Source organism: Arvicola amphibius, chromosome 3, assembly GCF_903992535.2.
Source record: "Arvicola amphibius chromosome 3, mArvAmp1.2, whole genome shotgun sequence".
Classification (NCBI taxonomy): domain Eukaryota; kingdom Metazoa; phylum Chordata; class Mammalia; order Rodentia; family Cricetidae; genus Arvicola; species Arvicola amphibius.
The window spans coordinates 88,178,831-88,198,089 of record NC_052049.1 but is presented as its reverse complement, the minus strand read 5'-3'; the positions used below and the strand labels follow the sequence as shown (position 1 = coordinate 88,198,089).

General features: G+C 37.4%; 1 protein-coding gene across 1 annotated transcript; it reads right to left on the bottom strand.

Annotated features, from left to right (window-relative positions):
• Positions 1–9,410: 9,410 nt before the first annotated feature.
• Positions 9,411–13,295, bottom strand: LOC119809281 (olfactory receptor 7G2-like). The gene is made up of 3 exons (XM_042054695.1): positions 13,119–13,295; positions 10,613–10,785; positions 9,411–10,359 (listed from the first exon to the last, which is right to left on the bottom strand). Exons 1-3 carry the CDS (start codon positions 13,293–13,295, stop codon positions 9,411–9,413), a joined length of 1,299 nt encoding a protein of 432 aa, XP_041910629.1.
• Between the last annotated feature and the right edge of the window lie 5,964 nt (positions 13,296–19,259).

The window sequence follows — 19,259 nt, the reverse complement described above, 5'->3', positions numbered from 1 at the left end:
TGCTTTCTAATTACCTGACATGAAAGAGTTTTGGAAAAGTACTTCCCAAAGAATAATATGCATTTTATGATTTTGCTTTGCCAGTCATGTGTTAAAATGTAGAAAATAATTATGAAGAGATAAAGCTATGCCATTTGATTTCATTCTTAGCCCTTGGCACAATGTGTAAATAGGTTAGCACTCAATGAAAATTGGGCTGAGAGGGTAAATTACAGGGAAGATGTTGAAGAACAAGAATGGAGGCATAGAAAATCAAAATAAAACATTTTCTAACTTATTTTCTAATTTATATCTAACTTATTCTAAATATAAAATATTCTTCTAATGAAGAAATTCCTAAATTTTAAATGTATTGGAGGACTTGGTAGAGCATAGAAATTGCAGGATTGTTGATGTTCATTTTTGAGCTGATTTTCATTTGGTTAGAGTTTGGTGTCCAAAAACTGACATTCTTACAAATCCTTAGGTAATTCTATTACTTCTGGGAACAAGAGAATGTGCAGCTTGATGTTTATTTTTCCTAATCTCCACTTTTTTACATTAGGTTCAAGAAATAGTGTGAAACTGTGGAATTCAGAAACCAAACAGCTACTGCAGTATTCCTTTCTGACGGACTGACAGATCATCTATAAATAAACATTTTTTTGGGGTGTCTGTTTCTATCTAGATATTTGTTCTGTATACTAGAAGTAATATATTTACTACCATTCTGGCTGTGCAATTTGTTTTTTACCTCTGCATTGATTTCAAAATCTTCTTCTTATATTAGGTTAATCTCTTCCAGAAAAATGAGTGAATACTCAAGATAAAATAAGTAAAATATCCAAGATCAAATGAGTAAAAACCACAAGATCAAATCATCATTTTCACAGGATGGATGCCTCACCTAGATCTTAAAAGAATTTTAAAATAAGAATTTGGTACATGTCTATAATGTGTTTGTAGAAATCCTACTCCCATATCTTCTCCTCGAATTTCTTCCCTTTCTCTCCAAACATGTCTTATTTTCATTTCTGCTAGTTATTTTTGTTTATTTTAATCACATCCACTTACTGATGTCATCATGAATATGTAATACCATCTACTGGAGCATTGAAAACCCATTAGGGACTTCATCTCCAAATTTAAGGGACTTTCTTCTCCTAGCAACTACCATAGCTAAAGATGGTATTTAATGAATCATTTCCCCATCCATGCTAGGACTTTCTCTGACTTGATTTTCTCTGGATCTTATACATGCAATAAGAGCCCCTAAACAGAGGTACCAGGACATTTGTTATGATTTCTTTTATTTTTGATATCATAATTATATAATTTCTCTTCCTGTTTCCTCTGAAAATTCTCTTTTATGCCTCCTTAATATATTTCAAACCCATTGCCTCTTTTTACAGTAACTGTTGCTAAATTCATATATATATATATATATATATATATATATATGAATCTACATGTATGTTCTTAAATATTATTGCAATCATGTTGATGAGACTTTATGGGTGTACGTTCTGACATTACTAGAAGACACAATCTCCCAGAAAACTTCTTGGTTCTATGATTCATAAATTTTCTTCCCCCTCCTCTGCAATGTTCACTGAGTCCTGGATGTGGGAGTGATTTGTATAAGTATCCTTTAAATTGCCTACATCTTTTTACTAGTTGCTTAACTTGCTTAAAAATATCCCCTTACAGAATTGGTCTATGACTACTGTTTGATCATCTGGCATATACTAGTGTATACAGAAACCACAATTATTGATTTTGTTTCCTGATCATTCTGGTCACTTTTTACATTAGCCTTTGGTATGCACCACTTCACAGTCTTAGCCTTGAGGTGTTCAGTTTCTCTGACATGGAATGTTACACAATTAATTTCATTATATATATTACTGATTAAATTTGTATTTTTATGCTTTAAAATTAAATTATGCAGTTTTCAGAAATCTCATGTGACTGGACATCATCATATAAAACAAAACAAGCCAAACACATAATAACAAGTATTTTGTAGTTTCCGTCATAAGTGCCTCAGTGAAATCACTAGAAATATATACAGGCTAGGATATTCAGGCTGCATAGAAATTGCAGGATTGTTGATGTTCATTTTTGAGCTGATTTTCATTTGGTTGGAGTTTGGTGTCCAAAAACTGACATTCTTACAAATCCTTAGGTAATTATATTGCTTCTGGGAACAAGAGAATGTGCAGCTTGATGTTTATTTTTCCTAATCTCCACTTTTTTACATTAGGTTCAAGAAATAGTATAAAGATTTGAAATAATTGAGGAAATTATTGGAGCTGACAAACAGGAAAAGAATGCACAAGGACAGGATGTAACATTGCCAGTAACTGTAAGAATTGATTTACTTTCCTATTCTGTAATCTACTCTGACAAAGCATCAAGTTCTAAAAGCCCAAAAGGATCCAAAAAAGTAGATGGATACCTTTAGGAATAAATGATCTAAAATAAAAAAATAAGCAAACTTTTGTAACTTATGGCTTGAATTCCACATTTGTTAGGGAGATGATAAAGACTTGGGCTTCTAGCATCAAGGCAACACCACCTGAATGGATTCAGTTAGTTTCAGCAGTCCTGGATGACGGGCCTCAGTTGATGTTTAAATGTTATTTCAGGGATGAGGCAAAATTTTGGAATAACAGGAAAAGCCAAAGTACTTGAGACTTCCCAAGATCAAATTCTTGGTGAGGGCACTTATGCTGACCCACAGGTTTAAGCTCTTTATGATGAACAAATCTTGGCTCTATGCCACGAAGCAGCTTTAAATACTTGGGACAGGATTCAAAAACCAAGAAAATGGAGTGAATCATATTCCTGGGTTAAACAGGGTCAGAGTGACTTTTTTCAAAAATTAACTAAGGCTATATAAAGAGAAGTAACAGACCAAGATGCTAGATGAGTACTTATTGACTCTATGGCTTTTGAAAATATCAACTTAGAATGCAAAAAGATACTTGGGCTATTTTTTTGTTTTTTCAAGAAAAAGTTTCTTTGTAGCTTTGGTGCCTGTCCTGGAACAAGCTCTTGTAGACCAGGATGGCCTTGAACTCACAGAGATCCACCTGTCTCTGCCTCCAGACCAGCTGATACTTGGGTTTTTAAAAGTTAGATCAGCTCCTATGGATGAATGGATCCTGCATACTATGAACATTGAGATATTTGACTATAATGCTGAATTTTTGGTAGGAGAAGCAATTTCTAAAGGAATGAGGAATATTAAAATGCCAAACATTTTAATTGTGGCAGAATAGGACATCTGAGAAGAAATTGTAGACAAGGAATTCCTAGAGATAATATCTCCTCTGGGAATGGCAAAAATAGGAGGACTCAGCTTTAGGTATATGTAGAAGGTGTAGCAAGGGACATTATTGGACCAATGAATGCAGATCAACAAAAGACAAACAAGGCAACCAGATACCATTGGGAAATTCCTTGAGGGGCCTCTTGTAAGCCCCAAAGCAAAAAGTGGCCCAGTCATTCCCATTAATTGTGAAAGACATGTCTCACCAGAAAAATTAAAAAAATACAGAGCCTTCTGTAAAAGACCATACTGTTCTAGATGATGGCATAAACATGGAGGATAAGTCAAAAATTCCAATAGGAAATAGGAAATGTATATTCTGGCAGACTGCTATATATGATCAAAGACCAATGCTAAGATTGTGTATAAATGGCATTGTAATTGTTGGTTTGATCGACACAGGTATGAATGTGAGTATCATTATTCCAGAATCTTGGAATTTAAACTGGCTTCTTCAAGAGGTAGATGTTCAATTACTAGGAATTGGAACCATATCTCAAGTTAAACAAAGCACAAGATGGGTTGACTGCATTGGTCCAGAAGGTCAAAGAGGGAAGCTGAGGCTATATATTTCTAATATTGCAATAAAATTATGGGGTTGTGACCTGCTGGAGCAATGGAATACCCAGATGAACATTTCTGCAGTCCCAGGAACTCATAATTCTGGGAAGGATATTATAAGGTAATAGAAGGTCACCAGCCATTCAGGTTGTACAAGAACATAAAGCAACTAGCAAACCTTTAGAGGTACCAACAGCCCTACCTTTAAAGTGGCTAACTGAGAAACCAATATGGGTTAAGCAGCAGCTTCTAGCTGAAGAAAAATTGCAGGCTTTATAACAGCTGGTATGAGAGGAACTAGATGTTCACCATATTGAAGAATCAACCAGCCCTTGAAATTCTCCTGTATTTGTTGTCGAAAAAGAAATCTGGTAAATGGTGAATGGAGACAGATCTAAGAGCTGTCAACAAGGTTATTCAACCTATGGGCCCTCTACAATCTGGAATTCCTCTGCCTTCTCTATTATCAAAAGGATGGTCTCTTATAGTTATGGATTTGAAAGATTGTTTCTTCACTATACCTTTACAAGAAAAGGATAGAGAAAAATGCCTTGATAATGCCTACTTATAACTCTCAGCATACTATGAGATATCAGTGGATTATCCTTCCAAAAGGAATGCTCAATAGCCACACTCTGTGTTAATACTCTATAAGTCAGCCATTGGAAATAATACATAAGCAATTTCCTAAATCTATAACTTACCATTACATGGATGACATTTGTAACATGAAGGGACTGGCCTGCTTGTTTGGGTTTCTGTCCTGCCTGGTACCCTACAGCCGGCAAGCCCCAAAGAAATAACACAGAGATCTCTATAAGTTATAAAGGAATTGACAATTGTTGAGGAGAAATTACAGGAGGCACATGTGGCTAGGAAGAATCTAAATCTTAATTGTATTCTAGTCATATTGCCTTTCAGAATTATTCTTACAGGAATTTTAATGCAGAGGGACAAGGTTATCTTAGAATGGATCTTTCTACCAGAAAACCAAGTAAGAAATTAAAAACTTTTGTGGAAAAAGTTTTTGAATTTATTATAAAAGGTAATTTGAGACTTCATCAATTAACAGGTATAGACTGCTCTTATTTTTACAGGAAAGTACACATCTTCACAAATTCAAGAGATCCTGGATGTTTGGATGCTGACAGAAGGACAAATAATTATCCAATAAGGATCATCAAGAAAAAGGAATATGACTTGTAAGGACAGGTGATAAACACACACACACATACACACACATACACACACGTTTTTGAGGAGTTGGACAACTGCTCTGTCCTTCTCCAAATCCAAGCAGGTTGTTAAAAGGAATATTCAGAGTTTCTGTCTCATGTCAAGAGTCAGCTGGTATGAGACAGAAAGAAAAAAGAATTTACACAAAAATTTACTATTCTTAATATCTATTTTTGCCTTTATTGTACCTTTCATTGAAAATATATATCTATATAATAATGGTTTTTTTTTTTGGTTTTTTTTGAGACAGGTTTCCCTGTAGTTTCTAGAGCCTGTCCTGGAACTAGCTCTTGTAGACCAGGCTGGCCTCGAACTCAGAGATCTGCCTGCCTCTGCCTCCCGAGTGCTGGGATTAAAGGTGTGCACCACCACCGCCCGGCTATATAAATAATGTCTAAGTTTTCCAAAGTGATCAATGAATTTTACTTCAGTAATCTGGAAGTTTCCAGGAATAAGATGGAGCTTCACAACAACAACTTCACCTGGTTGATATGATGTCATGGTGCTGATAGAACTACTATAAGACCTGTTTTGGGCACAAGCTTCTCAAGATGGATCCAACGTGATTAGCTAAAATAGTGCACTGTTTTTTTTTTTTGTTTTTTGTTTTTTTTTTTTTTTTTTTTTTTTTTACAGTGTTCTGGCTAGAACTCCAAATAGGAACCTCAGAAAAATCCTACCAAATACTCAGATACTATTTGCAATTTTACTGGACAGTAATCTTGTAATTTAACCATCATTTTACTTTCATAGAAAGAACATTGCCCCTATGACAGCTGGAAGTAATTCTAGAAGACAAAATTTCCTCCTCCAACAAAGTCTGTCCTTAGGTGTTAGGGACATCATTTAGGTGTTAATTATAATTGGTATAGGGTTGGGAGGTTGGGGGAGAAATTTTGTAAGCTCGAGGATCTCTTTGAAAAAAAGGGAAAATTGGATGGGTAAATACATTAGTGGGAGCTTACTTACGCTAATAATAATAATGAGTAAGAGAGTAAATACTTGTGAGCTATTATTTATAGGAAGTTTACATTGGTATAGATTCTTGTATATTGATACAAACCCAAATTATATTGAATATGTTCCTATTTTCATCCACCATATTTGTATACCTAGGCAAAGTTATTTTGTCATATTGTAGGCATGCATGCTTCTACATTTGCTTAAAACATTTTTGTATATTGATACATTTAGCATCTATTCATCATATTGCAATGTACATTTCTACCTCTGATCAAGATATTATACATTGTTTACATTTTGAGGTCATTGTCCTTATTTGTTGCACAGTTGTTTATTATATAATATTTTAATATGAATTCTTTAAGTAATATAGGTATTAAGAATTATAAATCAGTAGTCATCTATATTTGTCATACTTATAATTAGACTAATAAGGTTCTTTAGCTACATAGAGATTGTACTTTGCATAGATAGGGAATCTTCAACCACTTCAAAGAGCTGTAGAACATTGCATTTAAATAACTTAGGATTTTGTTGAAGTGAGACATGATTGCTCTTGGCAGCACCAATCTATTCCTGAGAGAATGTTGACCACTGAAGATTCTCCACTTGACAAAACTCACCTTTGGGCAAGGAACTTTTCATGCCTCAACCACTGACAAGGTTCCTGGTATCTGTAAATAAGCAGGACTGTCAAATCTTGCCAAGACAGGCTAAGATGGTTTTGAAAAATTTCCTGCCTCTGAAAATGTCCTGTCAGTTACTCTTAGCCTTCAACATTGCAAGTGAGACTTTGGGTGATTTCCCAGGTAGACAGTTATCTCTGTCATTTGCTGCACATTTTCAAAGTTGCTTGATTGCACTTCCTTCTTATTCAAGTAATATTATTTCCCTTCTGGGATCTTCAATGGGTTTGAAGACTAGTTACTTTCCTCTCATGGCTTGGCCAAGTTATTTATTGTACAAGACTTAAAGTCATTAGAATAGGATAATAACTGAATATAGTTGTTCTTATTGTATATAATTTTGTATTAGGGTTAAAACTCTTATTTAAACAAAAAAAGGGAGGTGCTGTAGGAAAATCCTACAGCCATTAGTTTTCAAGTTACCTGCCCACTGGGGAGTGGCCTCCTATACTATTTATGCCCATGTAAAGCATGCTTCTGCTCTGTTTTTCAGCTGCAGGATTCAGTTTCTGTTCTCTGTTCCAGCAGAGGATTCTGATTTGTGAGTCTACCTCTAAATAAATGACTGTCTATTATTCTCAAGTCTGAGTATGGGATTTCTTTTAAGCATCCTTCTTCAATCTTCAACAAATGGTGCTGTCATAACTGAATGCCAACATGTAGAAGAATGCAAATAGATCCACATTACTATGTACAAAACTCAAGTCCAAATGGAATAAAGACCTCAATATAAATCCAACCACACTGAATGTGATAGAAGAAAAAATGGGAAGTAGTTTTCAATTCATGGGCACAGAAGACCACTTCCTAAATATAATACCAGTAGCACAGACCCTCAGACAAACAATAAATAAATGGGACTTTCTGAAACAGAGAAGTTTCTGTAAAGCAAAGGACATAGTCAATACAACAAAAATGGGAAAAGATCTTCACCACATCAGACAGTGGATTTATCTCTAAAATATATAAAGAACTCAAGAAATAAGACATCAAAATTTCAAATAACCCAATTAAACAATGGGGTACAGAATTAAACAGAGAATTCTCAACAAAAGAATCACAAATGGCTAAAATACACTTAAAGAACGGTTCAACATCCTTAGCCATCAGGGAAATGCAAATAAAAACAACTCTGAGATATCCTCTTACACATGTCAGAATGGCTAAGATCTAAGACACTAATAAATCCTTATGCTGCAGAGGATGTGGAATAAGTGGAACATTCATCCATTGCTGTTAGAAATGCAAACTTGTCCTCCCTTCTCTGCCTTCAAGTCAAAGAAGATAGGATTACAGCTTTGTCTGGCAGATTGAGATGGCGAGGTGTATTCTTGGTTATCAACATACTCATGTAGTGGGGGGTTTTGGATGGTGAATAATCACAATGTGGGGGCAAGTATGGTACATACTGTGTAACTTCAATTACCTAATGTATGTACACTTGCAGCACCCAGTGGTACACAGCAAGCTGAGCTGCATGTGACTCTGTGACTGTTCTTGGCCTCTTGTGTTTTGTTTCCTGTAATGCACATGCTACAAAATAAATAAATCTTCTTTTTAAAGTAAAAAAAAGAAATACAAACTTGTACAAACACTCTGGAAATCACTAAGGCAGTTTCTCAGAAAATTGGGAATCAACCTACCTCAGGACCTAGCAATACCACTCTTGGGTATATATCCAAATGTTTCTCTATCATACTACAAAGGCATTTGCTCAACTGTGTTCATAGCAACATTATTTGTAATAGCTAAGACCCGAAAATAACCTAGATTTCCTTCAACCAAAGAATGGATAAAGAAAATGTAGCATATTTATATAATGAAATACTATTCAGTGGTAAAAACACATGCCAACTTGAAATTTGCTTGCAAATGGGTGGAACTAGAAGAAACAGTGATGAACATGATATGTACTCCATCATAAGGCAGACTGCAGGGCCACTAGCAATGCACCAGGGTTTATCCCTACTTTTCTACTGGCTTTTTGGGAAGCTATTCTCTTTGGATGGATTCCCTGTTCAGCCTAGATATAGTGGAGAGGGCCTTGGACCTTCCCCAAAGCAATATGCCTTACCCTCTATATTATTATATATTTTTATTTATTTTGGTGTACATGTATGAATGTATGTAACATATATGTTTGGTAAATGCACAATCATAATGTGCACGTGGATCTTAGAGAATATCTTGCAGGAGTCAGTTCCTTCCTTACACAATGTGATTTCCAGGGATATAAATGAGGTCCTAGACTTGGAGGAAAGTGGGTTTGCGTACTGAGTGATTTATTGGTCCAGCTACCATTCTATATATGGGATGAAACTGTTTTGAAAACAATTTCTACATTAATATTTTAAAATTTTTACATTTTCTGAGATCATACAAGAATAAAATGTGACTATTTAGGATTTTTTCTTTTGCATTATGCTCGAAAAATCTGAAGAAGGAAAATGTTAAAGAGGTAAAACCTTGTTCTAAATTTTACAAATGTTGACACAAAGAAAATCCAGAATTTATACTAAAACATATGATCAATTTATTGAAATATGATCTCAGTAAAGTATAGTAACAGCAGTCTTAGATATATACTTTATCAGAAATCTAGTCATTTCTACTAATTCTATACACACAAACCCCAAACAAAGGATACATTATTCAAGTGACATAACTGAACTTAAAAGATTTCTTATGGCAATTTTCATGTCATTGTTCCTTAAGCTGTAGATAAAAGGGTTTATCATTTGAGGAAACACAGAATACATCACTGAAGCCACTGCAGATTTTTTTGGTAAGGCGCTCAGGGCAGAGCTGATAGATACAATAGAACCAGCCCCATAAAATAAGGAAACCACTGACAAGTGAGTCCCACATGGAGAAAAGGCTTTGCACTTTCCCTCCAGTGATGCTATTCTCAAGACTGTAGACACAATATGATAATAAGAATAAATGATCCCACAAAGAGAAACACCACCAAATACACAAGTTGCAACAAATAGCATGATGTGATCAATGAGGGTGTCAGAACAGGATAGTTTGATGACCTGAACAAGTTCACAGAAGTGGGGGATTTCCAGATTTGTGCAGAAGGACAGCCGCTGTACCATCAAAGTGTGCATCAAGGCACCAATAATACTAATGAACAGAGAAATCAGTGAGAGCAGAACACATAAGTTAGGTTTCATAATGATAGTATACCTCAAGGGGTGACAAATAGCTACGTAGCGGTCATAGGCCATCACTGCAAGGATAAAATTTTCAAAGTATGCAAAAACTAGTGCAGAGAAGAGCTGTGTGAGGCAGGCTGTGTAGGTGATGCTCTGATCATTTGCTTGGATGTTCACCAGCATCTTGATGACTGTGACTGTGCAGCAACAGATGTCATTAAAGGACAGGTTAGAGAGGAAGAAGTACATGGGTGTATGGAGGTGGGACTCAAAGCTTATAACTAGAATTATGAGCAGGTTTCCCAGGATGGTGACCAAGATTATGAACAAGAAGAGGCTGAAGATGAGAGACTGGAGTTCTGGGTCATCTGTAAATCCCAGAAGTAGGAATTGTAACACAAATGTTAGGTTTTTGGGTTCCGTGTTGCTTGCCAATCTTTGAGGAAAAATGGGACAAAATTGAAATTCAATTCATTAATTATTAATGAGGAAAAGCAGTGTCACAGTGCACCTGAATAAAAATTAATATTGTGTCAATCACTATTCTCTTACTGAATGTGAGTTTTTGATGAAAATGAATAGTTAATATTTTAACAGATTTCTTAATATTTTATATTTCTTATTCTATTGATTAAATTTGATCTTTGACAATTTTATTCATCTATATAATGTCTTCTCGTTACTCTTACCTCACCATACCTCCCTCCCACCCTGTCACCCACTCACCCTCTTTCCATTCTGTTCTTGTTCCTTGTTCATGTCTCGTTTTTGTTTGATGACTCAGTTTAACCAGGGCTGTGTGTCCATGGTTTCTAAGCCCAGTGAGTTCACCAGTTGGGCTACAGATGAAATTTGGTCTTGGCTATAAAATTTAAATGTCCACCATACAGACCAACTTCATTCACCACCTAAAGGTTTCACACTTTTCCTAAACACTGCCAACAGCAGGAAAGCAAGTTTTAAAACTCTTAGCATATGGGAGGAATTTCACATGCATGGTATTAAAATATTGCATTCTTTTCAAATCAGAGGAAAGTCTCAGGCGTAGGTTTTTGCTTCTAATTGCTTGAGATAAAGTCTCTTCTATTTTTTGATGCAGCACTACAGATTATCTGGACCAGGACTTTATGGGGGCATTTCATTTATCTTCCTCCCATCTCCTATTTTCTGTACAAGGATTATACATGCTTGCACTTCTTTTTCCAGCTTTTATACTGTGTTTGATATTATTCCACCTATGTTCTAAGTGCTTTTGATCATGTTCTGTGCATAGGATCTCTCTGTGATTCTCGTTTAAAATATTTTTCACAGCTAGAATCAAAATTGACACTATAAAAATGACAATCAAGTCTTTCTACATTTTCCATTTTCTGTACAGATTCCTCATATGTCCTCACAAGTACACAGCAACACAGAATAAGATCATTGTAATTGTTTGGGAAAGGGTCATGTTTGCCTCATATTTTATTTGCTATATGTTTTATCCTCAGTCCTTCAGACTATGATCACACAAGGGCAAAGCCAATTATGAATATTCTGGCCAAGAGTTCATGTTCCAATACAACATAAAATATGATCTTATAAGGATATATAATTGCCACAGTGACAGAAATAGGAAAAACCACATGTATATACACAAACAACATTCCCATCTATACACAAATCATAAACTCTTCTGGAATAGGCTTGGCTGATCCTGTTGCTAAACATATTCAAAATTTCAGAAGTGTTGAAAAAAGATTATGAATAATTTACTCATTATGTAATACTTTACTATAGAAATTTTTGAGCTAGCATACTAAGTAGCCCATACTTTTGCTTTCATCTTCAAAGATAGTAATAATAAAAATTATTTAAGACAGCTATCATATTTGAGAAAGAACATATTTCTCTTTTGGTAAAACATGGCCTGGATCTTCTGAAGACAGGTTTTATAATATATATATATATATATATATATATATATATATATATATATATTAGAATGAGAGAAAGCTGATAGAATGAGAGAAAGCTGAATATTTGTCACAGTGAAAAATGACAATGATTCAATAAAATGCCACAGTCCTCACAATAGACCTGCCTCTTAAAGCCTTTCACATATAGTTTCCTAACTGATTCTCTTAAAGCCTTTCACATATAGTTTCCTAACTCATTCCCTTAGATAGATCTGGTATAAAAGACCTGATCCCATCAATGTCATTTAATGTCAAATCATTAAATACAGCACTCTGCATTACTTCAGTGGCTTCATGAAGAATGGTCTTCAACCTCCCACAAAATAGGAAAGAAAACAGCGCACAGCCCTTGCTTACACAGGACAGAATCGGGCTCCTAGAAGAAATATAATCTGTTGAGCAAAGTGAGAATATTCTTTTCTTTTTTTTTTATATCACTTTGTTTAAATGATAACTTTTATTTAAACTAATTATCATTGTAATTTTGTGGATTGAAAATTATTAACTTCATTTTACAAATGAGAAAGTTGAGCCTGGAAAATTTAAGCAGCATAATAAAAATTCTGCAGTACAAATGGAGCCAGAATTCAGATGAAGGCTGCCTGACTCCAAACCCACTGCTCTTTCTCCTGAGCTGTGCTGCCTTTGAATATCTGTTTGTGATAACAAGTCATGAAGGAATGCCTTTCTTTAATTCCATTATCTATTGGACCAGAATAAAGGAAAATAAGTATAATTTATATCAATAATGGAAGTGTAAACTTTGTTTTCAAGAAAGAGATCTTTTTTAAACTCTTTTTTTTATTCTTTGTGTCTTTCACATCATGCATCTCCATCCCATTCCTTTCTCCATCCCTTCCCGTCTGCCCTTGCAAGTTCTCCCCCAAAATGAAATAAAATTATTTAAGAAAAATAAAGAGAAGGGAAAATTTATTTCACTCTGGACGCTGTGGTGTGACACAGTGAATTGCACAGTAGACCCTTTAGTCTTATACCCTTACTAGCAAGTGTTTACTGCAGAGTTATTGGTCTGGTTCGAGGCCTCAATGCTGGGCTCTCACAGCGACTCCTCTTGGATATCCTGTTGTTGCTTTTTGTTGTGAAGATCCTGCAGCTTTGGGTGTGCAGGACCAGTCCCTTCACATACTCCAGCAGATCACAGATGGGGTGGATGTGGGAGTGAGCCACACAAAACCATGGTTCTGGGCCTGCGTAGTTGCAATGTTGGTCAGCCCACCCGCTGTCCCTCTTCCTCACCACCAGAGTGACCTCTCCTGCATTGCCCTGGCCTGTTTACCCCATGCAGTGATGAGCATGGGGTTGAACCAATTCTGCTTTCATGTCCTAAGGGGTGGTTCTCCCACACGGACACCTTCAGGGCCTGCTCTACTGTGTTGCCCAGGCATGGTGGCATACAGGCCACTCTCCTGAGAGCAGTACTTGATGAAGGGCAGAGACAACTCTCTCGCTCTTATGACTGCAGGTCTAGCTCTCCCACCTACCTCAGGTGTTGATGGGGGGTATCTCTCTCTCACCCATGCTACCACATGACAAATGAGTAATAGAAACAGCTCTCCCATGAAAAAAGAAAGATTTACCCAGCTTAAGCAGAGATCTCAAATAACCCTTTTTAGTCATTAGAAGTTGCACTGAAAGTTTTTAAATTACTTTTTGAGACTACAATATAATTATTTACCCTCCCCTTTTCTCCCTCCAAAGCACCCCATATACCTTTCCTTGCTACCTTTCAAATTTATGCTCTCTCTTGTTTGATTCATGTCTGTTTCACACACACACACACACACACACACACACGGGGGGGGGGGGGGGGGGGCGGAAGAACAAAGAGAGACTCCAAAATACTTAAATACAACTTACTCAGTCTGGATAATGTTACTTGCACATGCGTGTTTTTAAGGCTATTTGGTACTGGATAACAAATTGGTGTGTTTCTCTGGGGGAAGACTGTTTCTCCTGCCTCAACATTCCTTAGTTGCCCATAGTTCTTTGATTAGTGTTAAGGCTCATAGGGTTTTCCCCGTCCACATAAGCCTGTATATTTCTTTTTTTTTTTTTCCTGTTTCTTTTTTTTTTTTTTTTTTTATTTTTTTTATATTTAAAAATTTCCATCTCCTTCCCTCCTCCTCCCCCTCCCTCCCCTCCTCCTCCCCCTTCCCTCCCCTCCTTCTCCCCCTTTCCTCCCCTCCCCTCCACCCATACCTCCCCTCCCTCCCTCTCAAGGCCAAGGAGCCATCAGGGTTCCCCACTCTATGCTAAGACCAAGGTCCTCCCAACTCCCCCCAGGTCCAGGAAGGTGATCTACCAAGCTGGGAAGGCTCCCACAGAGCCCGTCCATGAATAACAATCAGAGCCCAGAGCCATTGTCCTTTGCTTCTCAGTCAGCCTGCGCTGTTGGCCACACTCAGAGAGACGGGTTTGGTCGCATGATCCATCAGTCCCATTCCAACTGGAGTTGGTGATCTCCCATTAGATCTGTCCCACCGTTTCCATGAGTGAACGCACCCCTCTCGTTCCTGACTTTCTCCCTCATGTTCTCGCTCCTTCTGCTCCTCATCGGGACTTTGGGAGCTCAGTCCAGTGCTCCAATGTGGGGCTCAGTCACCTTCCCCATCTGTCGCCAGCTGGAGGTTCCCTCACGGTCCTGACTTTCTTTCTCATGTTCTCTCTCCTTCTACTCCTCATCAGGACCTTGGGAGCTCAGTCCGGTGCTCCAATGTGGGGCTCTGTCATTTTCTTCATCTATCGTCAGGTGGAGGTTCTATGGTGATATGCAAGAAATTCATCAGTATGGCTATAGGAACTGGCCTTTTCAGGCTCCCTCTCCTCAGCTGCCCAAGGAACTAACTGGGGGCGTCTCCCTGGAAACCTGGGAACCCCTCTAGGGTCAAGTCTCTTGACAACCCTCAGGTAGCTCCTTAAATTAAGATATATGCTTCCCTGCTCTCAAATCCACCCTTCCTATATCCCAAGCACCCCATTCCTCCGAGCTCCCCCCATTCTCCCCTTCACACTTTTCTCTCCCCATCTTCCCTTGGCCCAGTCTTGCCCAACCCTCAAGTTCCCAATTTTGCCTGGCGATCGTGTCTACTTCCAATATCCAGGAGGATTACTATATCTTTTTTTGGGAGTTCACCTTCTTATTATCTTCTCAAGGATCCCAAATTTATAGGCTCGATGTCCTTTAATTATGGCTAGAAACCGAATATGAGTGAGTACATCCCATGTTCATCTTTATGGGTCTGGGTTACCTCACTCAGAATAGTGTTTTCTATTTCCATCCATTTGCCTGCAAAATTCAAGATGTCATTGTTTTTTACCGCTGAGTAGTATTCTAGCATGTATATATTCCACAATTTCTTCATCCATTCTTCCACTGAAGGGCATCTAGGCTGTCTCCAGGATCTGGCTATTACAAATAATGCTGCTATGAACATAGATGAGCATATGCTTTTGTTGTATGATTGGGCATCTCTTGGGTAGATTCCCAATAGTGGAATTGCTGGGTCCTGGGGTAGGTTGATCCCGAATTTCCTGAGAAACCGCCACACTGCTTTCCAAAGTGGTTGCACAAGTTTGCATTCCCACCAGCAATATATGAGTGTGCCCCTTACCCCACAACCTCTCCAGCAAAGGTTATTATTGGTGTTTTGGATTTTAGCCAATCTGACAGGTGTAAGATGATATCTCAAAGTTGTTTTGATTTGCATTTCCCTGATAGCTAGGGAGGTTGAGCATGACCTTAAGTGTCTTTTGGCCATTCGAACTTCTTCTGTTGAGAATTCTCTGTTCAGTTCAGCGCCCCATTTTTTAATTGGGTTAATTGGCATTTTACCGTCTAGTCTCTTGAGTTCCTTATATATTTTAGAGATCAGACCTTTGTCAGTTGCAGGGTTGGTGAAGATCTTTTCCCAGTCAGTAGGCTGCCTTTGTGTCTTAGTGACAATGTCCTTTGCTTTACAGAAGCTGCTCAACTTCAGGAGGTCCCATTTATTCAATGTTGCCCCTTAAAGTCTGTGCAGCTGGGGTTATGCATAGGAAACGGTTCCCTGTGCCCATTTGTTGTGGAGTACTTCCCACTTTCTCCTCTATCAAGCTCAATGTGTTCAAATTAATATTGAGGTCTTTAATCCATTTGGACTTGAGTTTTGTGCATGGTGATAGATATGGATCTACTTTCATTCTTCTACAGGTTGACATCCAGTTATGCCAGCACCATTTGTTGAAGATGCCCTCTTTCTTCCATTGTGTACTTTTGGCTCCTTTATCAAAAATCAGGTGTTCATAGGTTTGTGGTTTAAGATCCGGGTCTTCTATACGCTTCCATTGGTCAACTTCTCTGTTTTTATGCCAATACCAAGCCGTTTTCAATACTGTAGCTTTGTAATAGAGTTTGAAGTCAGGGATGGTAATGCCTCCAGAAGAACCTTTATTGTATAAGATTTTTTTGGCTATCCTGGGTTTCTTGTTTTTCCATATAAAGTTGATTATTGTCCTCTCAATCTCTGTGAAGAATTTTAATGGGAGCTTGATTGGGATTGCATTGAATCTATAGATTGCTTTTGGTAGAATTGCCATTTTTACTATGTTGATCCTCCCAATCCACGAGCAGGGGAGATCCTTAAATTTTCTGGTATCCTCTTCAATTTCTTTCTTCAAAGACTTAAAGTTCTTCTCAAATAAATCCTTCACTTCCTTGGTTAGCGATACTCCCAGATATCTTATGCTATTTGTGGCTATTGTGAAAGGTGATACTTCTCTGATTACCCTCTCTGCTTCCTTATCCTTTGTGTATAAAAAGGCGACTGATTTTTTGGAGTTGATCTTGTATCCTGCCACGTTACTGAAGGAGTTTATCAGCTGTAGGAGTTCTTGGTGGAGTTTTTGGGGTCGCTTATGTATACTATCATATCATCTGCAAATAATGAAAGTTTAACTTCTTCCTTTCCAAATTGAATCCCCTTGATTCCCTTATGTTGTCTTATTGCTATTGCTAGAACTTCAAGCACTATATTGAAGAGATAAGGAGAGAGTGGACAGCCTTGTCGTGTTCCTGAATTTACTGGGATAGCCTTGAGTTTCTCTCCGTTTAATTTGATGTTAGCTGTCGGCTTGCTGTAAATAGCTTTTATTATATTTAGGAATGACCCTTGTATCCCTAATCTCTCCAAGACCTTTATCATAAAAGGGTGCTGAATTTTGTTAAATGCTTTTTCAGCATCTAATGAGATGACCATATGGTTTTTTTCCTTCAGTTTGTTTATATGATGGATTACATTAATAGATTTTCGTATGTTGAACCAGCCCTGCATCTCTGGGATGAAGCCTACTTGATCGTAATGGATAATTTTTCTAATGTGTTCTTGGATTCGGTTTGCCAGTATTTTATTGAGAATTTTTGCGTCAATGTTCATGAGTGAGATTGGCCTGTAATTCTCTTTCTTGTTTGAGTCTTTGTGTGGTTTAGGTATCAGGGTAACTGTAGCTTCATAGAAGGAATTTGGCAGTGACTCTTGTGTTTCTATATTATGAAATACCTTAAGGAGTATAGGTATTAGGTCTTCTTGGAAGTTCTGGTAGAATTCCGCATTGAAACCATCTGGTCCTGGGCTCTTTTTGGTAGGGAGGTTTCTGATAACAGTTCTAATTCTTCGCGACTAACAGGACGATTTAGAGCATTTACCTGGTCCTGGTTTAACTTTGGTATATGGTATTTATCTAAAAAACTGTCCATTTCTTTTACATTTTCCAATTTTGTGGCATACAGGCTTTTGTAGTAAGATCTAATGATTTTCTGAATTTCCTCTGTGTCTGTGGTTATGTCCCCCTTTTCATTTCTGATCTTGTTAATTTGCGTGTTCTCCCTCTGCCGTTTGATTAGTTTGGCTAAGGGTTTGTCAATCTTGTTGATTTTCTCCAGGAACCAGCTTCTTGTTTCATTGATTCTTTGGATTGTTTTCTGTGTTTCTATTTTGTTGATTTCTGCCCTCAATTTGATTATTTCCAGTCTTCTACTTCTCCTAGGTGAGTCTGCTTCTTTTTTTTCCAGAGCTTTCAGGTGTGCTGTTAAGTCACCAATGAGCGCTTTCTCCGTTTTCTTTAAGTGGGCACCTAGTGCTATGAACTTTCCTCTTAGCACTGCTTTCATTGTGTCCCATAGGTTTGAGTATGTTGTGTCTTTGTTTTCATTAAATTCAAGAAAGACTTTAATTTCTTTCTTTATTTCTTCCTTGACCCAGGTGTGGGTCAGTAGTTGACTGTTCAGTTTACATGAGTTTGTGGGTTTTCTGGGGGTAGCATTGTTGTTGAATTCTAATTTTAATCCATGGTGATCCGATAAGACACAGGTGGTTACTAATATTTTTTTGTAACTGTGGAAGTTTGCTTTGTTACCAAGTATATGGTCAATTTTCGAAAAGGTTCCATGAGCCGCAGAGAAGAAGGTATATTCTTTCCTATTTGGGTGGAATGTTCTATAGATGTCTGTTAAGTCCATTTGGTTCATTACCTCCATTAAGTCTTTCAATTCTCTGTTAGGTTTCTGTCTGATTGACCTGTCCATTGGTGAGAGAGGAGTGTTAAAGTCTCCAACTATTAGTGTGTGTGGTTTGATGGCTGCCTTGAGTTCTAGAAGTGTTTCTTTTACATAAGTGGGAGCTTTTATATTAGGGGCATAGATATTCAGGATTGAGACTTCATTCTGATGGATTTTTCCTGTTATGAGTATAAAGTGTCCCTTTCCATCTCTTCTGATTGATTTTAGTTTGAAGTCAACTTTGTTGGAAATTAGTATGGCCACACCAGCTTGTTTCTTAGGGCCATTTGCTTGATAAACCTTTTCCCAACCCTTTACTCTGAGTAGATGTCTGTCTTTGTGGTTGAGGTGTGTTTCTTGTAAACAGCAAAATGTTGGATTCTGTTTTCGTATCCAGTCTCTTAGCCTGTGCCTTTTTATAGGTGAATTGAGTCCATTGATATTAAGTGATATTAATGACCAGTGGTTGTTAACTTCAGTCATTTTTAGTAGTAGAGTTTGTGTGTTTCCCTTCTTCTAGTTGTGCTGGTGAAGGGTCGCTAGATGCCTGAGTTATTGTCGGCGTTGTTGGACTCCTTGGTTTGTGATTTTCCTTCTATTACTTTCTGCAAGGCTGGATTTGTGACTGCGTATTGTTTAAATCTGTTTTTGTCCTGGAATATCTTGTTTTCTCCATCAATGGTGAATGCAAGCTTTGCTGGGTATAATAGTCTAGGCTTGCATCCATGTTCCCTAAGTGTCTGTAGCACATCTATCCAAGCTCTTCTGGCTTTCATGGTTTCCATTGAGAAATCAGGTGTAATTCTGATAGGTTTCCCTTTATAT